Here is a 26990-nt window from a genome sequence, read left to right as displayed (position 1 = left end):
TCTTAAAGCTGGCAGAATACATACCCACAAAAGATTTCTTTTCTTGTAAAATGACCTCCTAATCCCTCCAAAGAAAGCTTTTAGATATGCCCTTTCTAGCATCACTATGCACTATGTACAAAACTGCTCTGTGAATCCTGGGGACTGTCATTTAGAGCAGCTTCTGTTCACGGTGCACACATTCATATAGGTTAATTTAGAAACCATTCCTTTTACTCTCCCTGAGATTTATAGGAGGATCTGCCAGTGATGGACTGCATCTCACCTTCCAATGGCTTGGGTAGAAAATGAGCTGCTGGTTTTGTTTTCTTGACTCTGTTTCCTTTCATGACCTGCCCTTCCTTGTTCAGACCCAAGAACCAGGCCCTTCCGGACTCCTGTTGTCTGTAGAGCATGGATGAGTAGATTACATAATAATTTTCAAAAACAGACTCCTTGAATTTGCACTCCGGTGTAAAAAGTTCCTGTGGGAGGAAAGGTAAGCATTAAATGGCATCTTTAAATTGCTGCTTCTGCTTAGTTTAATATATGACGTTTAATAAGGTTCTGTTATGAGACCAGAAGATCTATCATCTTCCTATAGCTGACCTCCAGGTAAAGTTATTTCACCTCTCACCACCTCTCTTTCCCCATCTGTTCAACAAGGATAGTATATTTTGAAATTACAAAAGAAGAGACACAACCATAAAAACAGTATTTAAAATACAGGCATAATTATTCTCATGTTCTTCTGAAAGATTATCCTTGTTTTTCTTGATTTAGAATGTCTGCGCTAAAATAAATAAATAAATAAATAAATAAATAAATAAAATTGATCAAAAACTATTTTTTAGCTTTTACATACTTGGTAGGTGCAATAAAAGCAATAAATGAAATAACAAATATATACTGCTTAAAAATAGCTGTTAATAACATTTAAAACTATATAATTTGCTAGAGTAGGCATGGCTTGAAAAACCATAGGAAAGTGCTGTTTTGATGTACAAATTCCTGAACAAAGAATGCTACTCCATTTTCCATGACTTTCTCAGCATTCACCCCACTATTGCTTATGTTTCTAGAAGTCACGTTCACTAACAGAACTACTGTACTGAATGCTTTATTAAGGTGTAACTTGAGCACAAACTTCTAGAACCCAACAGCCAAATTTGTATGATTTTAAATAACACAAGTGAACAGTAATAGAAGTGTGAACGTATATTATAAAGAAAAAAAAAAAAAAAAGCAAGTAATAAGCAAATAAATTACCTTTTCTTTTCAAAGATGACAAAAAATATTGTACTTTGTATCATGACAAAATAGGATTATGTGTGAGTGTAGAATGATTTTCAGTGATTGGACATGTCTGTTAAAATCTGTGAATGATAATCCCATCATAAAAGGAGGAGGTGGAAGTGGGAAAGGGGAAGGCAACTTGCTAAAACTTCACAAATCTCTTAGCCCTAAATCTGTTTCTTTTTGTATTTATATTTCTTTCAGTTACCTCTCCCAAGAATTAAAATTCTGGAAATATCATCTATTTGCTCTTTTCCATTCAAATTAACTTTGTTTGCTTGTTTGTGTGTTTGTTTTGTTTTTACTACTGACCCTGCACAATACAGAGAGTTAACTCTCTGAAGGTGTTTTCTGGGTCTCTATTTCAGACCCAGCTGCCTCTATAGTGTAAGGATTTCACAGCTGTTTTTGCCTCCACAGGTTTCCTTTTTGGAAAACAAAGTCTTTAAAGACACAGATCCCCAAAGCAAAGATGGAAATACTTTATCTGTAGTACACGTCAATCCACGTACCATAAAGTTCTCTTCTTACGTTAAGTGGCATACAGTATTCACATTGATATGGCTTACATTACCACTTGTAAACAAAGCTGTCTTACCTTATGCCAGGTATACTAATAGCTTTTTCAACTATGGAGTATTTTTTAACCTTGAAAAAATAGAATTGGTGCATCTTCTTCAAAAGCATACTAACAGCAGTATTTACTGCAGCAGTTGGGAAATAACCTGGAAACCTGTCTTAAATCAGGTGTCTTTCTCTGTATGAGCAACTATACTTAAGTGCCTCCAGGTCACACTCATTTACAGATGCAAAAGAAATTTTCTGATGTGTGCAATGGCCATATTTTTGCATCACCTATGTGTGCAGCTATATTTAATACACATACATAAATGCAAATACAGTCTGAACTAGAAGTCCTGAAAACTAATGAGAGGAAATTTCTTAACGGCAACTTCTTTGCATCAGAGTTTTTCTCCCTGTGTTCCAAGACGTCTGCTGTTTGTGCTGCTCTCCTTCCCCTTATGCTGATTTCAAACCACAGCAGGGCCCAAGGAGACTCAAAGCCACAATGCAGGGTGGTAGGCTAGAGAGAATGCCTGCTGAACCCTCGCACAGGCATTTACATGCAAGTCATGTTCCTCAGCTGTTGAAACGGCAGATGCTAATCAGGAGTTGCCTACATTGCCTACACCGATCTCCTCATTACCTGCTTCACTGCAAAAGCTTCCCCCTGTGCTTCACACTACATTTTAGTTCCTTGTAAAGCTCAATTACCATAAACACTACTTACCCAATAGCCACTTTTTGCTATAAACAGAAGCTATTTGTAATTCTCAGCTCCTCTATTCTAGAGATGGTTGGCTGCTCGTGAGTGGTATTTCTATGTTTTTCCAAACAATATCCATTAGGATACTTAAACAATATTCCTTAAAACAGTAACTCGTCTCTGAATCAAACTCAGTTGTTCCCTCCTTCTTTTCTTTGGCATGTACAACAGTTTCTCTGACTGCACAGAAGACAAAACTTCAGTATTTTGCTCTACCAAGTCAAAAAAAACCATAACACCCTATTTCAATACAATTGAATCCAGTCCACTCCTGGATGCAGGCTGATAGCACAAACTGGCATCACTACTATTTTGTAGTTATAAAAGCAAAGTAAGAGTCTTGTTTGTTTGTTTTGTTTTTTGTTTTTGTTTTGTTTTTGTTTTTGTTTTTGCTATTGATTGGTTGTTTTTCTTTTATGAAGGAAGAGTCAAATGTGTTCTTTATGAAGGAAGAGTCAAACGTGAATGACAGAATCCTACTCCAAATTATTTTAGCTATTCTATTCCAGATGGCTTTGTACTACAGCAACTTTGGACAGAGCTTGCATTTGTCCAGTATAAGGATGCGATTCTGCCCAGGAAAAAATCAATCAAACAGTCATTTAAATATATACTACTTCAAGGCATGCTAATAGTTCCAGCACTGTGGAAAGAGAGTAATCATGAATTAAATTTAGGCACATGTTGGTGACAATACTGGAATATAGCCACTGATTCCTCTGAGAATTACTCTGGAAAGAGCTTCTGGAATAAGCACCTTCCATGAGAGGAATATGTCTAACAGTGATTTCTGCTTTGATACAGACAATATCTTATATGGCTGAAAAAGCTGTTAACACCCAGATTTTCTCCAGTAAATATGGCACCTAAAGCACTGCTTCTGCATGTACCTAGGCCAAATCTAGCTCTATGTAGCTAAATCTCAATCTAGCAAGAACTCAGAAAATGTGCATCATGGGCTAACTGCACTGCCTTTAAAAAGTCATCTACATTCCATTTTATTTGAAGTCATTGTTAGAAGAAAAGGCTGTACAATAGCATTTTACATTTTGCCAGTGGTGAGAGCATTCTCCTAGGCTATTTGTATTGAGGCAGAAGAAATTATACTTATATACCTTATGTATATCTTATATATATATAAGAGAATATATTATGTAATGATAATATTAATTAATTAATTAATTAATTAACATGAAAATAATGTATATATTTTATACATAAAATATATATCTTATATATCTTCACGTGGCTGAGCTGAATCATTTAGATCTTCCCTTCAAGAACAACATCTTCAGTTTTAATTGCAGGACAATCCTTCGAATTTGTATTAGGAAGTCTATGTATTGCAGAACCAGATGTGACTTGCAAACAAGAACTTGTGCTCAGGATTTTTCTTCCAAGGTCAGTGCCCACATTTAACATGAAATCTTACCTAAAAGTTGGTTTACTACTGTCAAAGAAACATCTGAAAAATAAAGTACATGCCAAATGCCAATTTCCAAAATCCCAGGATAGAACTCTGGCTATAAATTTCAATCATATACGGCCTCCTGGGACCTAGGGAGGAGAAGGATGGATTAAATTGTGACTTGCTGGGAAGAACTACCACTTGGACATTTGTGCTAGCTTACTAACAAGATATTGCTTGATGAGTCCTATTTGGAGATGTTATAATTCTCCTGGAAGCTGTAGAGTTAATAAGTATCATCATTCACAGCAAGTGGGTTCCCCTCTTGGGATCAAAAAGTTTTACCCTTGGGGAGACCTTAGTCTTGGGACTCCCACAGGTGTTTCCAAAACTTATAGTTGTAGTATTATATAACATGTAGGATGTAGGTCACTCCAAAAGTAATGCCTCTTATTTATTTATATGGAAACTATAACAGAAACAAAGAATACAAAAACATTATTTTATAGAGTATATTCTCTGCTACAAAATACTATTTTTAAACATCATCACCACCATTAGCTATGCATTTTTGTCAGTGATGAAATGCATGCCTTGCTCATAAAAATCCAGACCAGTGGAGGTAACCCACTGTTTCACAGCTGCTATAACTGTATCACTGCTAGGAAACTGTTACCCATACAGTCCATCTTTCATTGGCCCAAACAGATGGAAGTCAGAAGGCACAAACTCGGGACTATACGGTGAGCGTAGCAGGACAGTCCAGCCAAGACTGGCAATGAGCTTCACAATCTTCACATGGGTATGGGGTCTGGTCTTATCCTATTTCAAGAGAAAGGTTACTTTCTTGCTAGTGTGAATCTGGAAGTTCAAGCCTTCTGCTTAGCATCACAATGTAGCTGTCAGAGTTGATGGTTTTTCCATGTTCTGGGAAATCCAGAAGGATCACCCCTTTCCTGTCCAAAAGTCACTGCACATTACTTCATCTGCTGAGGTCTGCCTTTTGAACTTTTTATTTGATGGGAAATTCATGTTGCCACTCCATGAACTGCTGTTTTGGTTATAGCTCATAGTAGTGACATCACGTCATCACTGGTGATGATGTGATCCAGGACATTATCACTTTCAGCTCCGTATTGGTTCAGTAGATCCTGACAGACTTGAATGAAGCTTTTCAGGTCTCTGGCTGCAGATTGTGCCTGAGCCTGCTGCTGCCTTTGGAGGGCAGCAGGGGTAACACCTGCATGAAGTGTGAGCAGGTGGAATGAACTGCTCCACGGCACTAAGCAGAAAACACAACAATAAGACAAACTCTTTTTTTTTGCAGGTGAGAAACAGCCAGCCTAATCAAGCACATTAAAAAATCCTGATTATTGATATATTTCAGAACACAATACCAGTTTTAATCCTGTTTTGATCCTACTTATTATTTGCACTTATAAATCAAGGTGGTGAAACAAGACATCTGTGCTTTGAAAGCACAGATCTGCCTGATAGGAACAGCTTACCATTTGTACAAATACAGGGTATAAGGAAACAAAACATTGCAGAAATGATCTCAGTATACTATTATTGGGTTATCAGACATTTTTGGTAGGTAGGATGACAAATGAGAGACTGGAGAAAAGACAACACTAGTTTTGCAGATGCTTATGGCTAACTAACTTCTGCCAAATGAGAAAAGCACCACAGAGTATACACAGAGGTATTTTGGGTGGTGTTAAAGGAGGAAGTGACATTTTGATAGCAGATAATAAGGTTGGAAATGACTCATGAAGAAGGACCTTAAAATTAAAGAGAAGCAGACTGTTTAATGAGGAGAAGGCATTCAACAGAGAAGAGAAATACAGTTAAAATATTGAAGCTGGGAACTGTACTTTGTGGCAGCCCTCTGAAGAGAAACAGTGGGGGTGGTGCTGAATTTATCGATGAAGGAGGGGAAGATGCTGGATGAGCCAAGATGTGAAACAATGATACCCCAGACAACAGATGCAGCATTGTAGAAGGGTATAAAGTGAAGCCATGGACACATTCAAGCAGCAGGAATGGTGAGATTCGGAGGCTTCTCCTGCACATGAGAACTGGAAAATACCTGTATTGGTATATCTCTGACTTTCTGAACACTGAATTAGATGTGTTAGGCAGGTGTCATGCAAGATGCCTATTTGACAGATGCCTATACAAGAGATCAAAAGAGACACCCAAGAATCCCCATCAGTACCCCCAGCATTTAAGCTAGCCAAAGCATACAGTTCAAAATCATCTTGTTCAGGAACTCCTCTTCAAATAGCCCCAAATTCATCAATGTATGCATATTTTCTTGAAAGATAAGTTGATTAAACAGTCCCTGAATTTTAGAAGATACTGCTGATCTGGGCCTATAAGTTCCCTAATACAGACTTCAATTTTAAACGCAGCAACAATAGCAAGCAATGTTAGCAGAATTTTCTAAGTGCAAACTAACAGTGGAATATACTGAAGAACAGGAAGATTCCAGGAGACTTTAGATGCTGTACTGTGAACTTTGCAGTACCATTACTAACAAAGCTTCAAAAAAAGAGGCAGTAATAGCTGAACCTGCCAATCTTATAAGCATACTGTGAAAGAAGCAAATGCTCAGAAGTCTGTGCACGCAAATTTCAGTCTTTATACAGAAAATTTCCTTAATATATTCTAACAGTGAGAGAACACCAATGTTGGCTTTTCAAAGCTAATGTTGCTTCTGTTCTCTGTAAGATTCCTAATACATGTACTTATCTATTTAAGCAAAGCAACACAGGACTTGATATCATGCAGAAAAGAAACAATGATCCTGCTGGTTAAAGAATCATTGAGAATGCAATAAAGACAAAAGTCTTTATACTAGCTATAATTCCTGTTTCCCTTCTTGGATTTGAAAAGACCCATCAATGTGACCCCACAACTTCGGACTAAATTTAGGTAAAACTTAATAAAAAACAATGTTCTTGCAAATATTAACACTGAGGAAGCAGGAGGAAAACCTCAGATTTTTCCCAGAGGTTTTTGGGAGTGCTCCTCCAAGAAGGTAATGTGGCCAAAAGCCCAACTGAAGTGCCTCTATACCAATGCGTGCAGCATGGGAGATGAGCAGGAGGAACTGGAAACCATGGTGCAGTTTGAGAACTACAATCTTGTTGCTATCATGGAGACAAGGAGAGATGATTCACATAACTGAAATGCACTGACTGAGGGCTATGAGCTTTTTAGAAGGGATGGGTAGGGTAGAAAATTGGAGGAGTTGCCCTCTATGTTAAGAAGTGAATAAACTGTGAAGAGCTGCCCCTGAGAAACAAACATGAACAGGTTGAGTATTGGGGGACTTCATTGTAGTCTTCCAGTACTTGAACGGATCTTACAAAAAGGAGGGAGACTGACTTTTTGCTCTGTCTGATAGTGATAGGACAAGTGGGAATGGCTTTAAACTGAAAGAGGGGAGATTTAGGTTTGAAATTAGGAAGAAATCTTTTACTCAGAGGGTGATGTGGCATTGGAACAGGTTACCCAAAAAGGTTGTAGATGCCTCATCTCTGGAAGCATTCAAAGACAGGTTGGGTGAGATCCTGAGCAGCCTAACAGAGTGGCTAGCAACTCTTCCCATAGCAGGGACACTGAAACTAGATGATCTTTAATTTCTGCTCCACGCTAAGCCATTCTATGATTCTATGATTCTGTGAACTGGCACTCTAATTAAGCAGAGTTACGACTGGTAATTTTAACAATATGACAGTTCTATTATTCATGCACATTCATGAGCTTCTACAATAAGGCTGCAAATAACAGGCCCATAGCATGCACGAAATTGCAAAAAAAAAATAGTTTAGACAGATTTTTGTGTGTTAAAGATGGTATTGATTGCAGCCTGACTTTGGCTTCATCTTCTATCCAGATTGGAACAGAATGCAAAGCAGTTTGGATTATAAAGACTTCCTTGTTTCATAACAAAGAAATTGTTTTCCTTATGACCAGTAGCAATGATTGTATTAAAATAACACTGATTACAGGCAACAACGTCTTGTATGAAAAGCATTGCACATGGCCATCAATTTCATAAACTTACTCCTTGCAAGACTAAACAAAGATGTCAGATAAAAGTGTATTTTAAATGATAACTTCAAGAATGATCTCCAGTTCCTGCTTATAGAGACCAACAGAACTCTCTCTCACTCTCTCCCACCCATCCACATAGAATTAATATGATATCACAAGCAGTGCTAAGATATTTACATTCTTCTGATTGATACCTACATTTCAGAGTCATTGACTCAGTGGGATATAGATGAAATAGAACAAAGTTTTCTTGATGCAAATTATATGTTATTTATACAGTTTGTCTCCAAAAGTGAACTAATGTTTTTGAAATGAAGCCCATAATGTAGATCTGAATCATGAATTTCACATTAGAAGTAAGCAAGTCAAGGCTGTTTAAGTTCAAATATATCTGAAAGAACATTTAGGGGAGCAGTCTCAAAAATTAACTGAGTTTGTGGTTTCTACATGCCAAAACTTGAATACTTAAAAAAAAACTGATAAAAAAGTGTTACCTCAATTGAATAAGAGAAGCAAAATGAAAACTTATGATAAATCAAATTAGTAAATATTTGTTTAGAATGGGCTGCAGCCCACCCACAGACATCACACACTATAACATGTGGTTAAGCATAACATCTTCCTTCAACCCCACAGACATATAAAGAGTGAGGTGACATTACTTTTCTGCTTCAGTTCTTCTCTGAACTTTCACAGAAATGTCTACTCACTTTCTTGAGAATGATCCTGGCTTTAAAGAAAATGAAGCTAGAATCCTTGCACTAGTGAAATATCTTCTTTCTTTCTCACCTCCCCGCGTAATCCTCAGCACCTACCTTCCCTTAAAATTTAAATTTGGAGTAAAAATCTGCTTTAAGGTTTCAGCTTAAACACCAGCCATAACTCTTTGTTTTATCAACACAAAAAGATATGTTTTATCTCCTGTACAGCATTCTTGTGATTACAGAAATCCAGTATCAGTAAGGCAGGCACAGACTCCAAGTCATGACTAAGAGAAATAGTGTGCATTGTAGGGAATGTTTTCTTCTGCTGTAGTTATGGAACATTTCAGAGAAGAACATGAATAAACCAACTTGTCTTTCTCCCAGTTTTGAAATACCTTTATCCAGACACTTCAAACCTCATCCCAAGCACCTCAAAGAATATAAACCATCATGAAAACATGCAGAATTTTAAAAGAACCAAATACCAAGAAAATTCCTAAGGAGGATAATGGTTTCTCTGTAGTTCCCATTAATGAAATCTCTGCTCTTCTGCAATGTACCATAACGCTGGATAAATAACGCTGGATAATAATAAAAAGTTTTCGCCATTGCTTGACTAGAATATTATCAGCATTAACTGTCTACTATTGTGTAATGTCAGCTGGACAGTACATTTTCATATACATACCCCTCCTCAAGTACAATATTATGATGATTCCATAGCTATCTCCAAATGTAAAAGTAAACATAGATAGATGGGAAAATTGTGAGGTGTTTTATAAGATATACTTCAGACTCTTTCAGTTCTTTGTGTTCCCTCCAGAAGATGTGTGAATTTATAAGTTTTAAATGGGTGTGATTTACAAGCTGAGGAGCTAGAAAAAGTTGCAAGAACACTCAAATTATATGAAGTGGCCTACTTTAGTGTACCATTTTTAATTTATTTCCTTTTCTTTACAGTCATGAAATTGTTTTTCTTCTTGTAATCTTTTTGTGATCTCTCAGTGCGTGAATTATTCCAGGACTAAATGATCATCACTTTTAAAAGGTAGTGGCCAGAGTGAATACAAGTCAATTAGTGGAGGATAACTGTATGAGTTTCTTGTTGATGTTCCTTTGTCAAACTTTCCGTTTTCTATGCTGGTGTCCGTAAGGACAATGAGAGAGGTAGGCCCAGAGAAAACTCTATCTGAGGAGACAAAACCATTCTGTAAGAAAAGCTGCAACTGCCCACTGAAGTATTGGAGGCAAAGACAACTTCCTCAGATGTTTCTTACTTAACTCTTATTATGTAGAGTATGTATATTTTTCTCCTAAATACATATTTAGGAGCAGTCCAGCAAAACAGCTTCTTTCACTGTAGCTGCATCTGCTCAGAAGAAGTACCATAGGAGTGAAGTTGTCTATCCTTTAACTAGCTAATAAACAAAAAATCCTATTTTTCTTGCTAATATTTTGCAATCAAACGTCAGAAAATATTTACATACATATAAATGTAACTCATACATTTTCACCAATAGCAGAAAATATGTTTTCACTTAATATACTTCATTTAGAGATCCAAAAATATTTTCCTGTTGTTATTTAATTTTCACAGCATCTATGTAGCTGTTATTTCAACTAACCATTTTTAGAAGAATGTTAAAGTGCAGAGATTCAGAGACAAACATTCAAAAGCTGCACAGTAAATCAGTACCAAAGACAAAATAAAATCCATTCTGTCTCCTGTTTTAACTTAACAGTTAATGGGAAATAAAATGTCAGCCACTAAAAGGTATTTTTGGAACGGCATCATGCTGTTAACCAGTCAGAAGTGGTGAAAAGAAACAATTTAGACACTTTAGTATATATCAATACATGTTTAAAAAGCACAAATTTAATGTACCTCATTAAATAGGAGATGATTATATGCAACTTGTAACATACACCCAGCAGTGATGCTTGTTTTTGTTCTGGATGGGTAACAGTAGGATGATTATGAATACATCCTGATGTTCTGATAAAATTCCTCTTTTAGCAACAAGCTTATGAAGGCTGATTATGAACAATGTGAATGTATAGATGTCTGTCAAGAATCATAAAAGAATAAAAATCAGAACGGTAGCAAAGGGTTAGAGCTTATTATTTGTTTCAGTGTTACTATATATGTGGTTGATGTGAAAAAAAAAAAAAAAGGAAATAGTTTTCTAAATAGCACTCATAACAACAATAAACAAAGCAAGATTTTAAGAAATAACTGCAGGCAATTGAGTGGTAATCAATGCCACTATTTGCTCAAGGTTTTAGAAATCTGACTTGTCTCCAATGAAATCAGTTAGCACCCTGCTCTCAAGCCTCTACCTAACTCGCTGTCTGTCACAGCATGTACCTATAACCGTCCTGTAGAAAATCAAAGCTTAATATTGAAGGGATAACAACATATTGATCATAGGACAGTTTTAATCTAATCATAAAGAATCCTGAAGTACAAGAAGAGATGTATAAATTTCTAAATTTTAACCCTTCCAATCTACTAATCAGAGAATGTAGATTGCAAAAGGGAAGAAAGAAGAACCTCTTTTTTTTTTTTTTTTGGCATCTACAAAACTCTAATAGGAGTTTTGTATCTTCCCTACATCCCCTTTTGTGTCCCTCTATGCAGTATTGTTTTCCAGCAGAATTCATCATACAGTACCACACGCACTACAGATTTAGCAAAGAAGCTCAGCTGTGGTGAATATGTTCCAAAGAAAACAATGAGATTTTATAGAAGCCTATGGTTGTCTTTACGACTACTGGGAAATGAATTTACATCACCTGTGTTCCTGAGAAATGAACATGACATTAAGAATACATTTTCTTTTTGACTTGAGTGGCTAGCTGAAAAGATAAATTGATCTAGAAAACATATATCACCACTGAACTGTGTATATAAAAACAGTTGGAGACACAGGATCAGGGTCAAAATTACAATCAACTCAAAAGAGTAAATCGATCTGTTATCCACCTTAAACTGGTAGAGAAAACACAGTGAGAGCATGAATAAGGGTGTCCCCTACTAGATCATTTATATGAAGCAGGAGCAAATTCCTGAATGGAAACAAATCACAGGTTTTATGTCTTAAAAATAGCCTACTGATGCATAAAGCATGAGAATGAAAACAACAGGCATTTTGAGTTCCAATTCCATTATAAACCATTCTTCTCTGGCTTCATCAAAGCTGAGGACATATTTCTCTTTCACAAGAAAGGTATGCATCAAGGCACACTGCAAACAAACACTGTTGTTTATAATTCAGAAATACTGGAAACAGGGTGAAATTGAGAAAGTTACTCTCCTCCGATGTGTGGCAATTCCTCTTAAGCAACTTTGAACTCAGTAGCCAGAGAGCAGTTATTTTAAATGTGGCTTATAGATACAAATTTAACAGATAGCTTTTGTCTCTTCCAACACCAGTTTCATGATAACATTGATAACTTTCCTTTACACTTTTTTTCATGTATTTTAATTTACCTGAACAGCTTCTGTGTTATTACCTGTACTAAAACTTCTGTTTTCTCTTTAGCCAGGCCAGTGAGCTTACGCTCAAGCATGTACTTATGCCAAAGCGCAAATTCTTGTGGCAAGAAACATTCTCCTCGTGTTCTATGCCCACCTGTAGGCTCTTGCACCAGCAGGGAAATTCCAAGTATGAGACACTCACATCTCGCCCTACAAACCTGATTCCTAGCTTTAGTGTAGTAATCAAAGGTAACAGAGATATATCTTTGGATTAACTGCCCATAGGTTCACCAAATTTTTCTGTATTTGTTTTCAGATGATATTCCTTTATGCCATTCCTCTGTGCTTTTTCTTTTAAACTGCCTTGTTGCAAATATGTTCTTATCTTCTGTCCTTCCCAAGGTCTCGCAGACACTTAAAAAAACCAAAGCAAGAAAAGCAAAATGATGACAAAAACAAAAACAGAAGAAAAAAATATCTTGCTATCTTGATAGAAAGGTGACACTAAATATATGCATACATATTCTCATCAGGGAAAAGCAAATGGTGTCCCACCACTAGACCATGCTTTATTTCCTCCAGCACAACTTTCTTTGTAATAACTTTTCCTAGACATGCAAACCAAACTTTTACTGCCATCACATTGTCAAGCATTGGCTGCGCTTTTGTCAGACTGTCTCCCTGACTGTGGCTCTTTCTGACCTTTTTGAATTTGTTGATCAAAGTTCCTTTGTTGCTCATTTCCTTCAAGTCTTTCGAGAGCCTTTTGAACTGTATTTTCTCCTTCTCCCGCAATAATCAAAACATCAGTATATTAAAAATACTGTTATTTTCCTGTAAATGTCACATTTTTTACATGTTTTCATGCTCACATACATTGAGGAGTATGTCTGTTTACTGTGGCCTTAAAATGGCATCAAACAAGGCAAATTTTAACTTCTGTCTGACACTTTCTTTCTTTTGAGTTATAAACACACTGCTTTGTTATCCTCAGTTTTATCTTGATTTCCATTTTTTGTTTGTTTGTTTGTTTTGTTTTTGTTGTTGTTGTTGTTTTTTGTTTTTCCCCTCTGTGCCCCAAAAGCACTGTATCGTATGCCTTCTTAAAACAGATGAAACTATACCTATGTTTTGCTGTTACTCCCATCTGGTTTTTTGGTCAGTTATTAACCTGAAAACATTTTATAAGTGGGAGCTGTTTTTCCATAATTTTTATGCACAAACCTTCTTTCTCTTAATTAAGTTTACTAAAAAGATAAAAAACTATGATTCTGTGGCCTCCAATCAAGAAGAGGTCTCTCTCTCCAAAGAGAATTAGTTTATAAAACTTGTATGCTTTCATATGCCTGCTGACACCTCCATGGAATAGTTTCACATTCATATTATTTCTGTAATGCTCTGTCTCCTCTTCTAAGTTCTAAATGCTTTGCCTTCTACACTATATCCTGACAATTCTAAGATCTAGGGTTTTGTGGCTTTTTGGAATTGGAAATTTTAAAATTTTATTTATTTATTTTGTATGAAACTAATTCAGATTCTAGTAGTCTGTTATTCCTGCCAAATTTAAGCATTCATATATTTTAGCACTAACTGATTGTAAATTTTACAGTTTCAGTACAGAGACAGAAAACCAAATGGATGCTTAATATGAACAATCATTTTGCTCCTACATTACATCATCCTAGGAGTAGAATAGGCCAACAAGAAGACCTTGTGGTTTTGATGCTTAAACAGTACTAATTTTATGAAATAAATTGCTTCATGAAAGGTAGATGTATGAAGAAATTATGTCATGAATCACAACACTATTTTTATAAAGGCCAATTAAAATCAATCACATTAGTTCAGAAATTCCATTTTTTTAAAATTAAGCAACCATGCAGATAAAACACCATTGAGATACCTTTCTGTGCAATTTGTATAATTTTCTTTCCACAGTGAAACAAAGGCTGAATGAGCGGCATGTTTGATGCATCCATAATCTCCAAGTGTTGTGGCCAGGAAAGAACATAGGCAGATTTTAAAAGGCATAAAAATAAAAGTGATTTTTAGAAGAATAATGAGAATTGGCAAAGAAAAGGAACTTTGACCACAAAAAATGTGGAAGATTTTCCTGACTATTTTCTGTGTTAGGCTGTCTTGTTTTCTTTTTTTTTTTCTTTGCTCTGTGACTTTTATCCTGTCAATAGTGGTACTTTCTAAGGACTTTGTCCACAACACTTCTATTCCTTTGGAAGGATTTTTGATAGCTGCTGAAAAAGAGCACTGAGCTTACAGACTACTACCTATTACTCTGCTCAAATATCTGATTTCTACATTGGGTTGAGTAAAAAAAAGTGTGGGAAAATAACAGTGAAGAGACAAAGTTTGCTCATACAGAATGGGAACTGCATCAAAACTGAGACAGCAACATAGCTCCTCTTTGGCACTTATGACCTGGTCATCCTTCCTAATGCATTATCTTTCAGGTTCAGTATACTTGATAAATCTCAAGGGCAGAGGAGTTTGGCTGAGGATGAGAGTTTGAGAAGTTCCTAGTCAATGAATCATAGAATCACAGAATCATAAAATGGCTTGGGTTTGAAGGAACCCTAAGAATCATCAAGTTCCAACCCCCCTGACACAGGCAGGGCCACCAACCTCCAGACCCGGTACTAGACCAGGTTACCCAGGGCCCCATCCAATGAGGTCTTGAACACCTGCAGAGACGGAGCATCCACAACCCTTCTGTACAGCCTGTTCCAGTACCTCACCACTCTCTTTTTGAAGAACTTTCCCCTGACATCTAGTCTAAATCTTGCCTCCTTGACCTTAAAACTATTCCCCCTTGTCCTATCACTGTCTACCAGTGTAAAAGGTTGATTCTTTTCCTTTTTATAATCCCCTTTTAAAAAGGGCTTCTTTCAGTCTTCTCCAGGCTGATCAAGCCCTATTCCCTCAGCCTGTCTTTGTAGGGGAGGTGCTCCATACCTCTAATCATCTTTGTGGCCCTCCTTTGGACCCTCTCCAACAGCTCTCCAAATCTTTCCTGTGCTAGGGGCCCAAAGAGAATGGTCATTCCTTGACCATTGCACCAAGTTTTACAGTACTGGGATGCTCTGCTATATGCTGGTTTTGAGGGTGTGGTGGTTCTGCTGCTTCTCAAAAACTTCCAGCCTACAAATTAAACCCTCCCATGGAAAAAAACAAGGCCATTAGCACAACACCATCAGCAAATACAGAATTGGAAGCTTAGAATATATCCTCCTATGCCTGCAACAAGTTTTGAAGAATAAGCTTTGTTTCTCTTATCTCATTACACAAGATCAGCAATGAGAAAACAGACACTGTGAATCATGTTCACAGTTTATGCTGAAGTTCTCAATCCCTGCAATCAGAAGAACACACTGTTTACACTGTGCGTGATTTGCATCAAAAACAAATCTGATGTTTCCAAAAACGACAAGCAAACTTCTTTCTTTCTTTCTTTCTTTCTTTCTTTCTTTCTTTCTTTCTTTCTTTCTTTCTTTCTTTCTTTCTTTCTTTCTTTCTTTCTTTCTTTCTTTCTTTCTTTCTTTCTTTCTTACTTTTCTTTCTTTCTTCAGTTAACAATGTTTTAAATGTATCTTCAGAGGTCTGTACTAGTTGATCCACACACCACTTCCAATAAGGAACTTGAATAAAAACCTAAGTACATATATCTTACAATACCAGGGAAACTGACCTTAATGCCAACATTTTTGGAGATGGTCTCTGATTTTGGAGTTCCTGTTCAGCAGGGGCACCTTGAGGCCACACATTCAGCTGTGCAGCACACAGTTCTACTCTCAGCATGCTCACCCCTTCTGAAAATCAGGTCAAGCATTTAGTTACCCAAAGTACACAGTGGAAATCTGCTCATAAACAATCTTCCCCAAGCTCACAAATTCTGTCCTGTTTCTCAAGTCAGTTAAGATGTTGTCTATGGTGCATCTTCTCAGAAAGCCCAAGAGGTGGACAGGGTCCACTTTGATGACAGGTTCCCACTGCGATCCCAGTGCTGTTTTATCCACACAGAGTAAGCAATGCTGAACACAGAACTGGACATTTCACTATCTTATTCTCATATAAACGGGTATGCAGATAAAATACAAAGCTACTGTGGCTCAAAACCAACCTTCAAATTTATGAAGCATGGCAGGGGAAAGATTTTCTGCTGGTGTTTTAACAGGGTGAGTGTTTAGAAAAGAGAGCCTATGAAATGAGTATGGAGGGCAAAACTTGCAAGCAGGAGAGCATACAAATAAATAGATTAAAAAATTAAATGGTCAAGAAATAATCTGGAAGAATCATTACAAACAAATGGAGTGGTCTTGGGACGAAGTTTGATGAGATTATGGAAATTCGGGAAAAAATGCAGTACAGTAATTCCAGTGGCTCACTTACATACATCTCTTTAAAAGTAATGCCTACCATTTATTTTCATGGAAACTGTAACAAAGCTGTAACCTAAGCCTCCTAGATAATTTCGCGAGGTGTAACAGAGGATAAACATCACTTATTACTTATCCAGGCTGACAGTGATAGGACACAAGGAAAACACATGGACCTACATTGGGTAAGGGTCAAGATGGGTGTTAGGCAAAGGTTCTGTACCAGAGGGCTGCGGATATGGAACAGGCTGCCCAGGGCAGTGGGCAAAGCCCCATGTGCCAGAGTTCATGGTGCATTTGAGTAGAGCTCTCAAACATGAGGGTTTAGTTTAGTTTTTGTTGGTCCTGTGTGGGGCCAGGAGTTGGAATTCATGATCCTTCGTGTGGGTCTCTTCCAGTTCAGAATATTGCATGATTCTATTTTGGTATTCCAATAGAGTGGGTAAGCGGGTGAAGGACACACTGGTCCTGATTGGGTCATAGCATGGTTTCTGAACACTAGGACTGAATATCTCTCCCTTCACTGAAATACAGGAGATACACAGGCTTTTATTATAGTGGCCACTTCTTTATCATGATTTTATTAGTTTTATCCTCTAAAATCATACCCCTGAGCAACTGCATTTTAAATCTTTATTTACTTATTTATTTCTTTATTTGTTTATTTATTTTCCTCATTTGTCTCTTCTTGTTTAAAGCTCAAGGTAAGGATATTCTGTAGGTATCATCACAGTTGAAAGCAAATGACTTGTCACATACTTAATGAAGCCTATCTTCCCATACTGTTAATTCACTGTTTTGAATAAACAACTGAAATGAAGGTACAAAATGGGAGGAATTCTTTAATAATATTCTTTTTTACAGGCTTTTAACTAAACACCATTCAAAAATTCCAATATTATCATAATCTTCTCTATTCTAATGGCTCAAATGTTCCTCTGACTGGCTTAAAGCTCTGCCAGGAGTCAATCCTCAGGGCCAATAAGCAGAATAGCAAAAGAGAACATATTTCAAAGCAAAGTAAAAGTACACTTGAATAATTTACAATCATCAATGTTGTGTTGTGTTGTTTTTTTTCTTAATTTAATATTTATGGCTCTCATTTGTGACATTACTTAATGAAACATAATAATGTTATGAGCTATAATTTATTTTATTAAAATGAAAATCAGGAACATTCAATTACTGATTTGGATACTCTCATATGAATTGAATCCATATTGCCGAGCACTCTAATTGTTTTAAGGCAAGGAAGCTGCAGATGAGCTACTTACAGAACAACACTTCTTCGTGAAGAATAGAGAAGTCTTGCAGCACCCAGGAGAATGCTTGTTACATTTATTTTACATGAAATAAAACAGCTGTATTAAAAATTCTCTGCTGCTCCAAGGTGCAAACACTTATAAATATTAATAACCTTAATGAGTGTACTTGACATTAGGAGGACACTCATATTTTGGAACTAAGACATTTGAATAACTATAACTAATTATAATTATTTGAAGATAGGTAGGCGAGATGAGGTGAGGTGAGGTGATGAGGTGATGAGGTGAGCACTGCCCAGGGAGGTGGTGGAGTCGTGACCATGGGGGTGTTCAAGAAACGTCTGGATGTTGTGTTGAGGGATATGATTTAACTGGGAAGTACTGGTAATGGTTGGACTGGATGATCTTCTAGGTCTTTTCCAACCTTGATAATTCTGTGATTCTGTGATTCTGTATTCCAGATATTTTTCAGTGCAAGTTGCTGTAAGTAGACACTGAGATAACCTCACCTGCCCAGTGAAACTGTATGCTATTGTACAATTTAGTGTTTAATATCCCATGAGCTATGCTCTCATATTTAGAACGACTCAGCAGCTAAATACACCCACAATATAAAATGACACTCAAAGATAAAATATTAATCAGAGATATTCTAATTCTATTTCAAAACATGGCACTCATCTGACAAAGGTAAATCTAAGTTTCACTGAACAACCACCTTCAGTCACTTGTCCCTCTTCTTCAAAGTGAAGGCATCCAAAAATGTGATGATCTCTGCTTCCCAGTAATCATGGAATGATGTCAAAATTATAAATGACACCTTTTATATTGTCCCTTGTATTCCTTATTAAATCATAACATGTTTCAATTCTCTCTCTAAAACTATGTAGAGAAAAAAAAAAAAGCTAATCTATTTTGCAGTCATTAAGTTAAAGGCACTTACATCTGAAAATAATTAAAAAAAAAAACAAACAAAAACAAATTGGCAAAGTAGTTTCACACACCAACCTGAATTGCTTGCATCTACTGAGTCAAGATAAATACAGGGACCCAACTAGAACTGAATTGCTATCAATGTGGATCTTTCTTAACAGAAAAATATTGATCCAGTCTGCACCACAAATGAACACAACTGAACACTGTGAATCCTAATATTCTATTTGACCCTATAGCAGGTCAAATAGTGAGGTCAAGATATTATTTAACACTGATGGAGGTAAATTCCTGCTGAGTATAGTCACAAAGAAAAGCTGTAATCCTCCCCAGGGATTTTCCTGAAGAAGTAAATGAGACTATACACAAAGAGGTTATGAGAAAATCCTTGGGAGAGATAAGATGAATCATTTTATTACCATATATTGCTGAGAGCTAAGAGCTCAACAGCAGGTGTTACATGGAAGAAGAAGAAGAACGAAGCTACATCATCTCCCAGTCAACCCCTCACTCTTAAAACAGCTATGAGGATAAGACTGAAATAATGAGTTATCATCTTGTCTTGAGAGGAGGAAGACTCAGCTGTGATTCCTATATCACAGAATCACAGAATTGTAGGGGTTGGAAGGGACCTCTAGAGATCATTGAGTCCAACCCACCTGCCAAAGCAGGCTTCCTACACCATGTCACACAGGTAGGCATCCAGGCGGGTCTTAAATATCTCCAGAGAAGGAGACTCCACCACCTCCCTGGGCAGCCTGTTCCAGTGCTCCGTCACCCTCACTGTAAAGAAGTGCGGAACTTCCTATGCTGTACTTTCATCCCATTACCCCTAGTCCTATCCCCACACACTACTGAAAAGAGACCAGACTCACCACTATGTCTCCCACACCTCAGGTATTTATAAACCTGGATCAAATCCCCTCTCAGCCTTTTTTCAAGGCTAAACAGACCCAGTTCCCTAAGTCTCTTCTCATAGGGGAGATGCTCCAGGCCCTTTACCATCTTAGTGGCCCTCCACTGGACTCTTTCCAAGAGATCCCTGTCTTTTTTGTACTGGGGAGCCCAGAACTGGTCACAATATTCCAGATGAGGTCTCACCAGGGCAGAGTAGAGGGGGAGGATCACCTCCTTTGACCTGCTGGACACACTCTTTTTAATACACCCCAGTATGCCATTGGCTTTTTTGGCTACAAGGGCACACTGCTGGCTCATGGTTAATCTGTCGTCCACCAGGACGCCCAGGTCCCTCTCAGCAGAGCTCCTCTTCAGCAGCTCTTCCCCCAGCCTGTACTGGTGCATGCAATTATTTCTACCCAGGTGCAAGACTCTACACTTGCTTTTGTTAAACCTCATCCGGTTTCTTACTGCCCAGCTCTCCAGCCTGTCCAGGTCTCGCTGAATGGCAGCACAGTCTTCATGCATGTCAGCCAATCCTCCCAACTTCGTGTCATCAGCAAACTTGCTGAGGGTGGTCACTATCCCCTCATCAAGATCGTTGATGAAGATGTTGAACAAGACTGGACCCAGTACAGACCCCTGGGGGACGCCGCTAGTTACAGGCCTCCAGCCACACACTGCACCGTCAACGACAACCCTCTGCACTCTGCCAGTCAGCCAATTCTTGACCCACTTCACCGTCCACTCATCTACCCCATACTTCCTCAGCTTTGTTATAAGGATGTCATGGGGGACAGTATCAAAAGCCTTACTGAAATCAAGGTAGACTACATATACCGCCCTCCCCCTGTCCACTCAGCTAGTGACATCTTCATAAAAGGCCACCAGGTTGGTCGAGCACGACCTCCCCTTGGTGAACCCATGCTGGGTTCTCCTGATAACCTCCTTATCACCCAGTTGTCTGGAGATGGCATCCAGCACAAGCTGTTCCATCACCTTCCCTGGGACAGAGGTGAGGCTGACTGGCCTATAGTTACCCGGGTCTTCCTTCTTGCCCTTTTTGAAGACTGGAGTGACATTGGCCGTCCTCCAGTCTTCAGGCACCTCCCCAGTTCTCCAAGACCTCTGAAAGATTACAGAGAACGGCTCAGCAACGACCTCCGACAGCTCTCTCAGCAACCGCAGATGTACCCCATATGTACAGCAGAGACAGAGAAGGGTGGCCTCACTGCTTGTACCAGGCCACTGGCTGTGCATTGGGCCATTGAATGGGACCTGGGGCTTGTTTGGCTATGGAGATTTGCTAGAACCTATTCAGCTGCAGCAACAGTTATCACAGAGTCCCAAATAACTCAGTTCACAGAGACCCCAGGAGGGCCAACCCTCTGCTCAAAGCAGTCAACTATGAGGAAGGTTATTCAGTGTGTTATTTAGGTATTAGTTTACTTCTATATTGTTCTGCAATTACTTGAGAATGCCAACTTTCTTGTAATAAATAGAAAAGTTTTCATTCTTCACAACTCTTATATAACTATTAATGAGTAAACACTCTTGTTCAGAAGAAAGGGGAAAATGATCTATCATATTTACTACCTCTTTTTAGATCTCATAACTTTTTGAATCAACAATTTCTGATAAGCTGGGAGGAACAGTGAATGATCGTTTTTGCAACTATCTGGTTATTTATTCAAAATCACAGAATCACAGAATCACAGAATGACCCCGGTTGGAAGGCACCTCAAGGATCATGAAGTCCCAACCCCCCTGCCTGGCAGGGACACCAAACTTATATTATAAACCATATTTACTACATCAGGTTGCCCAGGGCCCCATCCAAACTGGCCTTGAATTCCTCCAGGGATGGGGCATCCACAATGACCCTGGGCAGCCTGTTCCAGGACTTCACCACTCTCCTAGTGAAGAACTTCCCCCTAACATCCAACCTAAATCTTCCCTCTTTCAACTTAAAACCATGTCCCCTTGTCCTACCATTATTGGCCCTTTCAAAGAGTTTACACCCCCTCCTGATTATAGGTACCCCTTCAGGTACTGAAAGACTGCAATGAGGTCACCCCACAGCCTTCTTTTCTCCAGTCTGAACAAATCCAGCTCCCTCAGCCTGTCCTGACCATCGATCGTGGCTTGGGTAAAATTTAAATTAGTTTTGTTTTTTTTTTGTTTTTTCTTTTTCTTTTTACTCTTTTTACTCTATCATAAACTCAAACTCTTTAAATTCCAAGTGCCCATTTTAAAACATGAGAATTTCCACAAATTAAGTAAAAAATATCCCCTCTCTTAGTTGACATGCCAATACCAAGAACAAGAAGGAAGCTAGAGAGATATTCAAACAGGTCTGACAATGGAAAAGATCCAGTACATATATATATATTTAAAAATTAATAACATTTAATGAAACCAACTCCAAATGATAGAAAAGTTACCCAAGGAATAGCAAATTCTTTATTTTTTGCCAATCCATATGGTCTTTATATCTGTAATCATGGCTTCAGTCTACTTCTGAAATAAATGAGAAGACTAATCCTCAGCCAATGAAGACATGTCACTATATGATTTTTATATTGTTTTCTGCACTTACTTTGTAGCATTAGAGATAAATTATTACTTGAAAAATATTTAATTAGTGGAAAGAATAGTAAATAATTCTTTTTTTTTTTTTTTTTTTTTTTTTTTTTTTCCTTGTATGCCACACTTAGTTTTGATTTGCAATAAACTTCTGCAGTGTATCAGCCTTAGGACTCCTACTCACCATATTGTTAATACCCTTTATAGTACCATAAGAAATAGAGACAGAATTAATCTACTGTTCCACTTCCAATCTCCACTTTTAAAACAACATATGGTTGAGGTTGAATATATTTTGAGAATTCTGACTGTTTTGCAAAATTTAATAACAGCTTAAATTAACTTATCCTTTAAATTCCATCAAAATTACACTGAAAAAAATATTAGTAGTATTCTGATGCATTTCAATTAGAGATAAGTAAAAGCAAGGCAGACTTCTGTACTGTACATTACTGGCTGCTTCACAGAAGTGAGAAGACATAGCTACTCCCATTTTTTAATTTATTTTTTCTGCTGGAACACAAGCACAGGCAGATCTCAAGGTTAAAAACCTCACAACAAATAAGAACAGAGGCACATCTGTGATTCCCAAAATACTCAGAAAAAGCTCATTGTCTGCGTAACACTGTCTGATTACCTTCCTTGATTTACTCTTTTACCTACACCAGTCTTGTAAATGCCTGCATCACTTCCCAAGCTGTGCTAATCAAATTCCTTCATATCACTTTTAAAGTTGTTCACTGCATGCCTTGAGTGAGTCCCACGCATTGCTTCACGGTTTCCCCAGCCCCATGCAAACACTAAGCTCAGTGCTTTGCCTTGGCATTGAGGATAAGCCTATACACAGTTTTTTTCTAGTCTGCACTAGCTATGCTGCAGATTGCAGTTTCCACTGTTCTGAAACAAAATTTCCTTATTATTAAATACCAGTTCTTTACCCATATTCAATAGGAAAATGGATCTGGCCTATCTATCACTTTGAGCAGACAGCAACAAACAAATGGAAGCGTTAGAACAGAAGGGTGCAGACCACTTCCTACATGTGAGGCTGTGATCATTTTTGAGCCTGGGACATAAAACCTGTCAAACATTTTGCAGCATATGTGCAGCATTTCCAGTACACAGAGAAATAAGCCCTGTAATATCTTACAAACAGAGATCAGAACTGATGCCATTCCCTATTACAATTTTTCACTGCAGAGAAATGACTGAGACAGTCACCCCAAAATGCTCAAGGGCAGATTTAGCTACCAAAAAAACAAACACCACAAACCAACACAAAAACCTCACCCCAAAAACAAACACTCAGAAAACAGGGACAAAATGTTGAAGTTGGTTTTTTTTTTCTGAAAGCGTGGGAGGAAGCAAATGAGCATCTTTTTGTGGAGCACATAAGGAGAAAAATCTCAGGTCAGAAGCAAACCAGAGAGCAAATGCATACAATTTACAGTTAAGGAAATAAAAGAACAGCAGGCTATTGTAAAAATGGAGCCACTGTTAGCCTAAGTACATCAGCAGCACATTGAGGATTTTGTCCTGCAAATTTCTGAGCTCTCCTACCATAACCTATGATAAACGTAAGTGCATAATGCACTGCTAACTCCATGAAGACATAAAATTGGTTTCTCCATGGGGCTATTGGACATTTTCAAAGCGTGTTCTTCATGAATAACAGTCCTGTGTCTCATTCATGGCTCAGATCTCACCCTCAACAGATGAGGGTAAATAACTGGAGTTAACGTTATTGCTCAGATTCGGAGAGGCACAAATGAACTGCTGCACTATCCAGCAGAGTTCTGTTGGCTTTAATCAAACAATTTCTGACAGCCAAAATGTGGACTTTGGAAGGGATCAGGATCCTCTCTCTAAAACCTTAATCTTGCTGCGAACGACTTTGGCCTTCATACAAAGCAGTTCGCCAAGTGCTGTGCGCTGAACAACACTTTCGTGGAACTCCTGGAGCAAAGCATTGCACACTGACACATTTTATGAGCTGCTCTATATTCTGAAGAGCTGTGACAAAACAAAACATGTCATCATTTTAAATCTGCCTGCACTAATCCATGCTGTTTGGCCAACTAGTGTGAAACTGAGTAGCTGATGGCATTTTTTTCTGTTTTTTTTTTTTTTTTTTTGCACGGGGGAAAAACAACCCAAAATCTAGGAGAGGTTTACAGGACAGTGGAATTGCTCCAAGTTGCTTTCTGATGAGTCATTATCCAGCTGTCTAAAGCGATTGGCAGCAAAAGCATCAAAAACATATTACAGCCGCACAGCTTCAGTCCTCGCTACAAATAACTTTTTCTCAGCACTGCTAACTGCAATCTTTTCAGGATATTTATTCACTTAGTACTGTACTTATACTACAATATTAGACAGCTGTTGAGAGGCCTTGAATGGTGCTATTCAGTGGCAGGAGCTGGAAATATCACATTTCCTCTGACTACATGTGCATCAGCCACATTTTCCTCCTTGCCATTTCTTTCCACATACAGCCCCAGAAGAGCCTCATTCCAGCCAGTGACCTACATTAGGGCAGGCAGGCTGCCGCAGCTGCCAGAACACTTTCTCATGCTGTGGCTGCTCTGCCTCTGACTGCTGCTTCTCATGTGAAGTGTTTTGCAGCCCCTCTGGTCTCACATGAAATAATCCAAACAATTTTCAAAAAACTCTCTGGAATTATTAAGAAAGGAAATAAATATGCTAGCTACCTCTGAAATATACTAAATTCCTGCCAGACAAAAAGCGAGGCAAGGATGCATATAAGCACACACCTCTTCAGTGTTCTACAACTCCTATAAGTACATACTTCTGAACGTAGGACACATATTACACATCACCAGCAGCACTGAATATATGAGATCCAATAGAACTGGATGTGTAGGATCTTTTCTGCATATATTTAGCTATCTAGTCTTCCTATATCATAGAAACATAGAATCATAGAATGACCTGAGTTGGAAGGGACCCATAAGGACAATCAAATCCAACACTTGGCTCCACATAGGACCACCCAAAAATCAGAGCATGCATCCAGCTGAAGGACATACTTGACAGAGAGATCCATTTCTTCCTGATATTGAAAATAAGTAGGTTTAATTGCCCTCTTGAGGTCCTCATTCCCATGCCCAGGAGACTGATTCCATTCTAATTGAAGAGGAGAAGAAAAGAAAATCTAGTGCCATAAGGTGCAGAAAAAAACCAAAAACTGAATAGGGAGTATATGGACAAGTGCTATGGCCGCATGTATTAATAATTTAACTGAAATCACAGAATCACAGAATCACAGAATTACCCGGGTTGGAAGGGACCTCAAGGATCATGTAGTTCCAACCCCCCTTCCTAGCAGGGCCACCAAACATACGCCTTTACTAGATCAGGTTGCCCAGGGCCCCGTCCAACCTGGTCTTGAACACCTCCAAGGACGGGGCATCCACAACCTCACTGGGCAGCCTGTTCTAGGACCTAACCACCCTTCTAGTAAAGAACTTTCCCCTAACATCCAACCTAAATCTTCCCTCCTTCAACTTAAAACCATTTCCCCTAGTCCTGCTATTATCAGCCCTTTCGAAGAGTTTACTCCCCTCCTGGGAGTAAGTTCCCTTCAGGTACTGAAAGGCTGCAATGATATTATAGGGATCTATAATGCAATCAGCATTGAGGAACTTCAAGGTTTGAAGTGTTGCTGGTGTTTACTGTCCAGCTTCACCAAGCACATACTGCAACAGCAAAAACACAACAACAAAAAATAAACAGCAGAAGTTCTCATGCCTGAGTCCATTTGTTCCTTGTTTTAACCAAAAGAATATAAACAAGCACCACCATAAACAGAAATGAACAAACAGAAAGCAAATAAAGCCAAAAACCACAGAAGTATTTAGAATCCAGTTCTACCCTGACCTCTTCAAAGCTGCAACAGGACTCATTCTCCAGTTTAATTACACAGACCTTGAGAAAAGGAAGGGTGATAGAGAGGTCTTCAGAGTGCTCTTTACTCATGAAATAAAAATTCACTCATAAAGAGCAGATGGAAAACCCTACATGTTCCTGCTTGCCTAAACAGAGTATGGTATCTTAGGAAGAACATATTTTTAAGAATTATTTACTGTTCAGCAATGTGTACTGAAATTAATACATATATATATAAATGAAATACTAAAATATTATTCTTCTATCATTAACTTGAATTTTTTAAATTAGCATGACTGACCAAAATGGCAGGTATTTACATCCCCGATACACTGGTATGGATGAATTATCAAAACAGTATATTTGAATAACTATCATTGGCTCCTGCTCTGAATCATAGTCCTGCTTCAAACTGTATTTCTACATGGGGTCTATGGAAAGATCCTCAAACATCTCACATGGCTTCAGTTATCAGATCAGGGACAACCCAGTTTGTAAAAGAGAAAATGAAAAAAACATCAAAAAAACCCCCAGTGGTTTGGTTTGTAAAAAATGAAGTTTCATATTGCTAAACCAATCTATCTACACCTTTATACCACATCTATCACCATAGTAACTGCAGCCTGGGAGGTGTTTCCAAGACACTAAGAGCAATTAATTTTCTAGGAGATGTAAAGCAGCGTCTTTTATTTTTTTCCTCCTCAGGTACATGAATTAGATGGAAAGAAAACACACAAGCTGACCCA

The 26990-nt window shown here is 38.1% G+C and overlaps 1 protein-coding gene across 14 annotated transcripts in view; it reads right to left on the bottom strand.

Moving 5' to 3' along the window:
- FGF14 (fibroblast growth factor 14) overlaps nt 1–26990 on the bottom strand; it is a 358569-nt gene that overhangs the window by 10012 nt on the left and 321567 nt on the right. For 13 of the 14 annotated variants that reach the window (XM_032442015.2, XM_032442012.2, XM_032442013.2 and 10 more), the window contains one exon: nt 266–464. In XM_032442015.2, the coding sequence (XP_032297906.1) occupies nt 266–464 (199 nt within the window). Of the gene's footprint in view, nt 1–265; nt 465–26990 lie in introns of those variants that run through there. The other variant, XM_085552899.1, reaches the window with a different exon arrangement.

The sequence above is a fragment of the Coturnix japonica genome, chromosome 1, assembly GCF_054131305.1.
Source record: "Coturnix japonica strain WE chromosome 1, WE-NBRP24, whole genome shotgun sequence".
Taxonomy (NCBI): Eukaryota; Metazoa; Chordata; class Aves; order Galliformes; family Phasianidae; genus Coturnix; species Coturnix japonica.
This window is presented reverse-complemented; position numbering and strand designations above follow the sequence as displayed.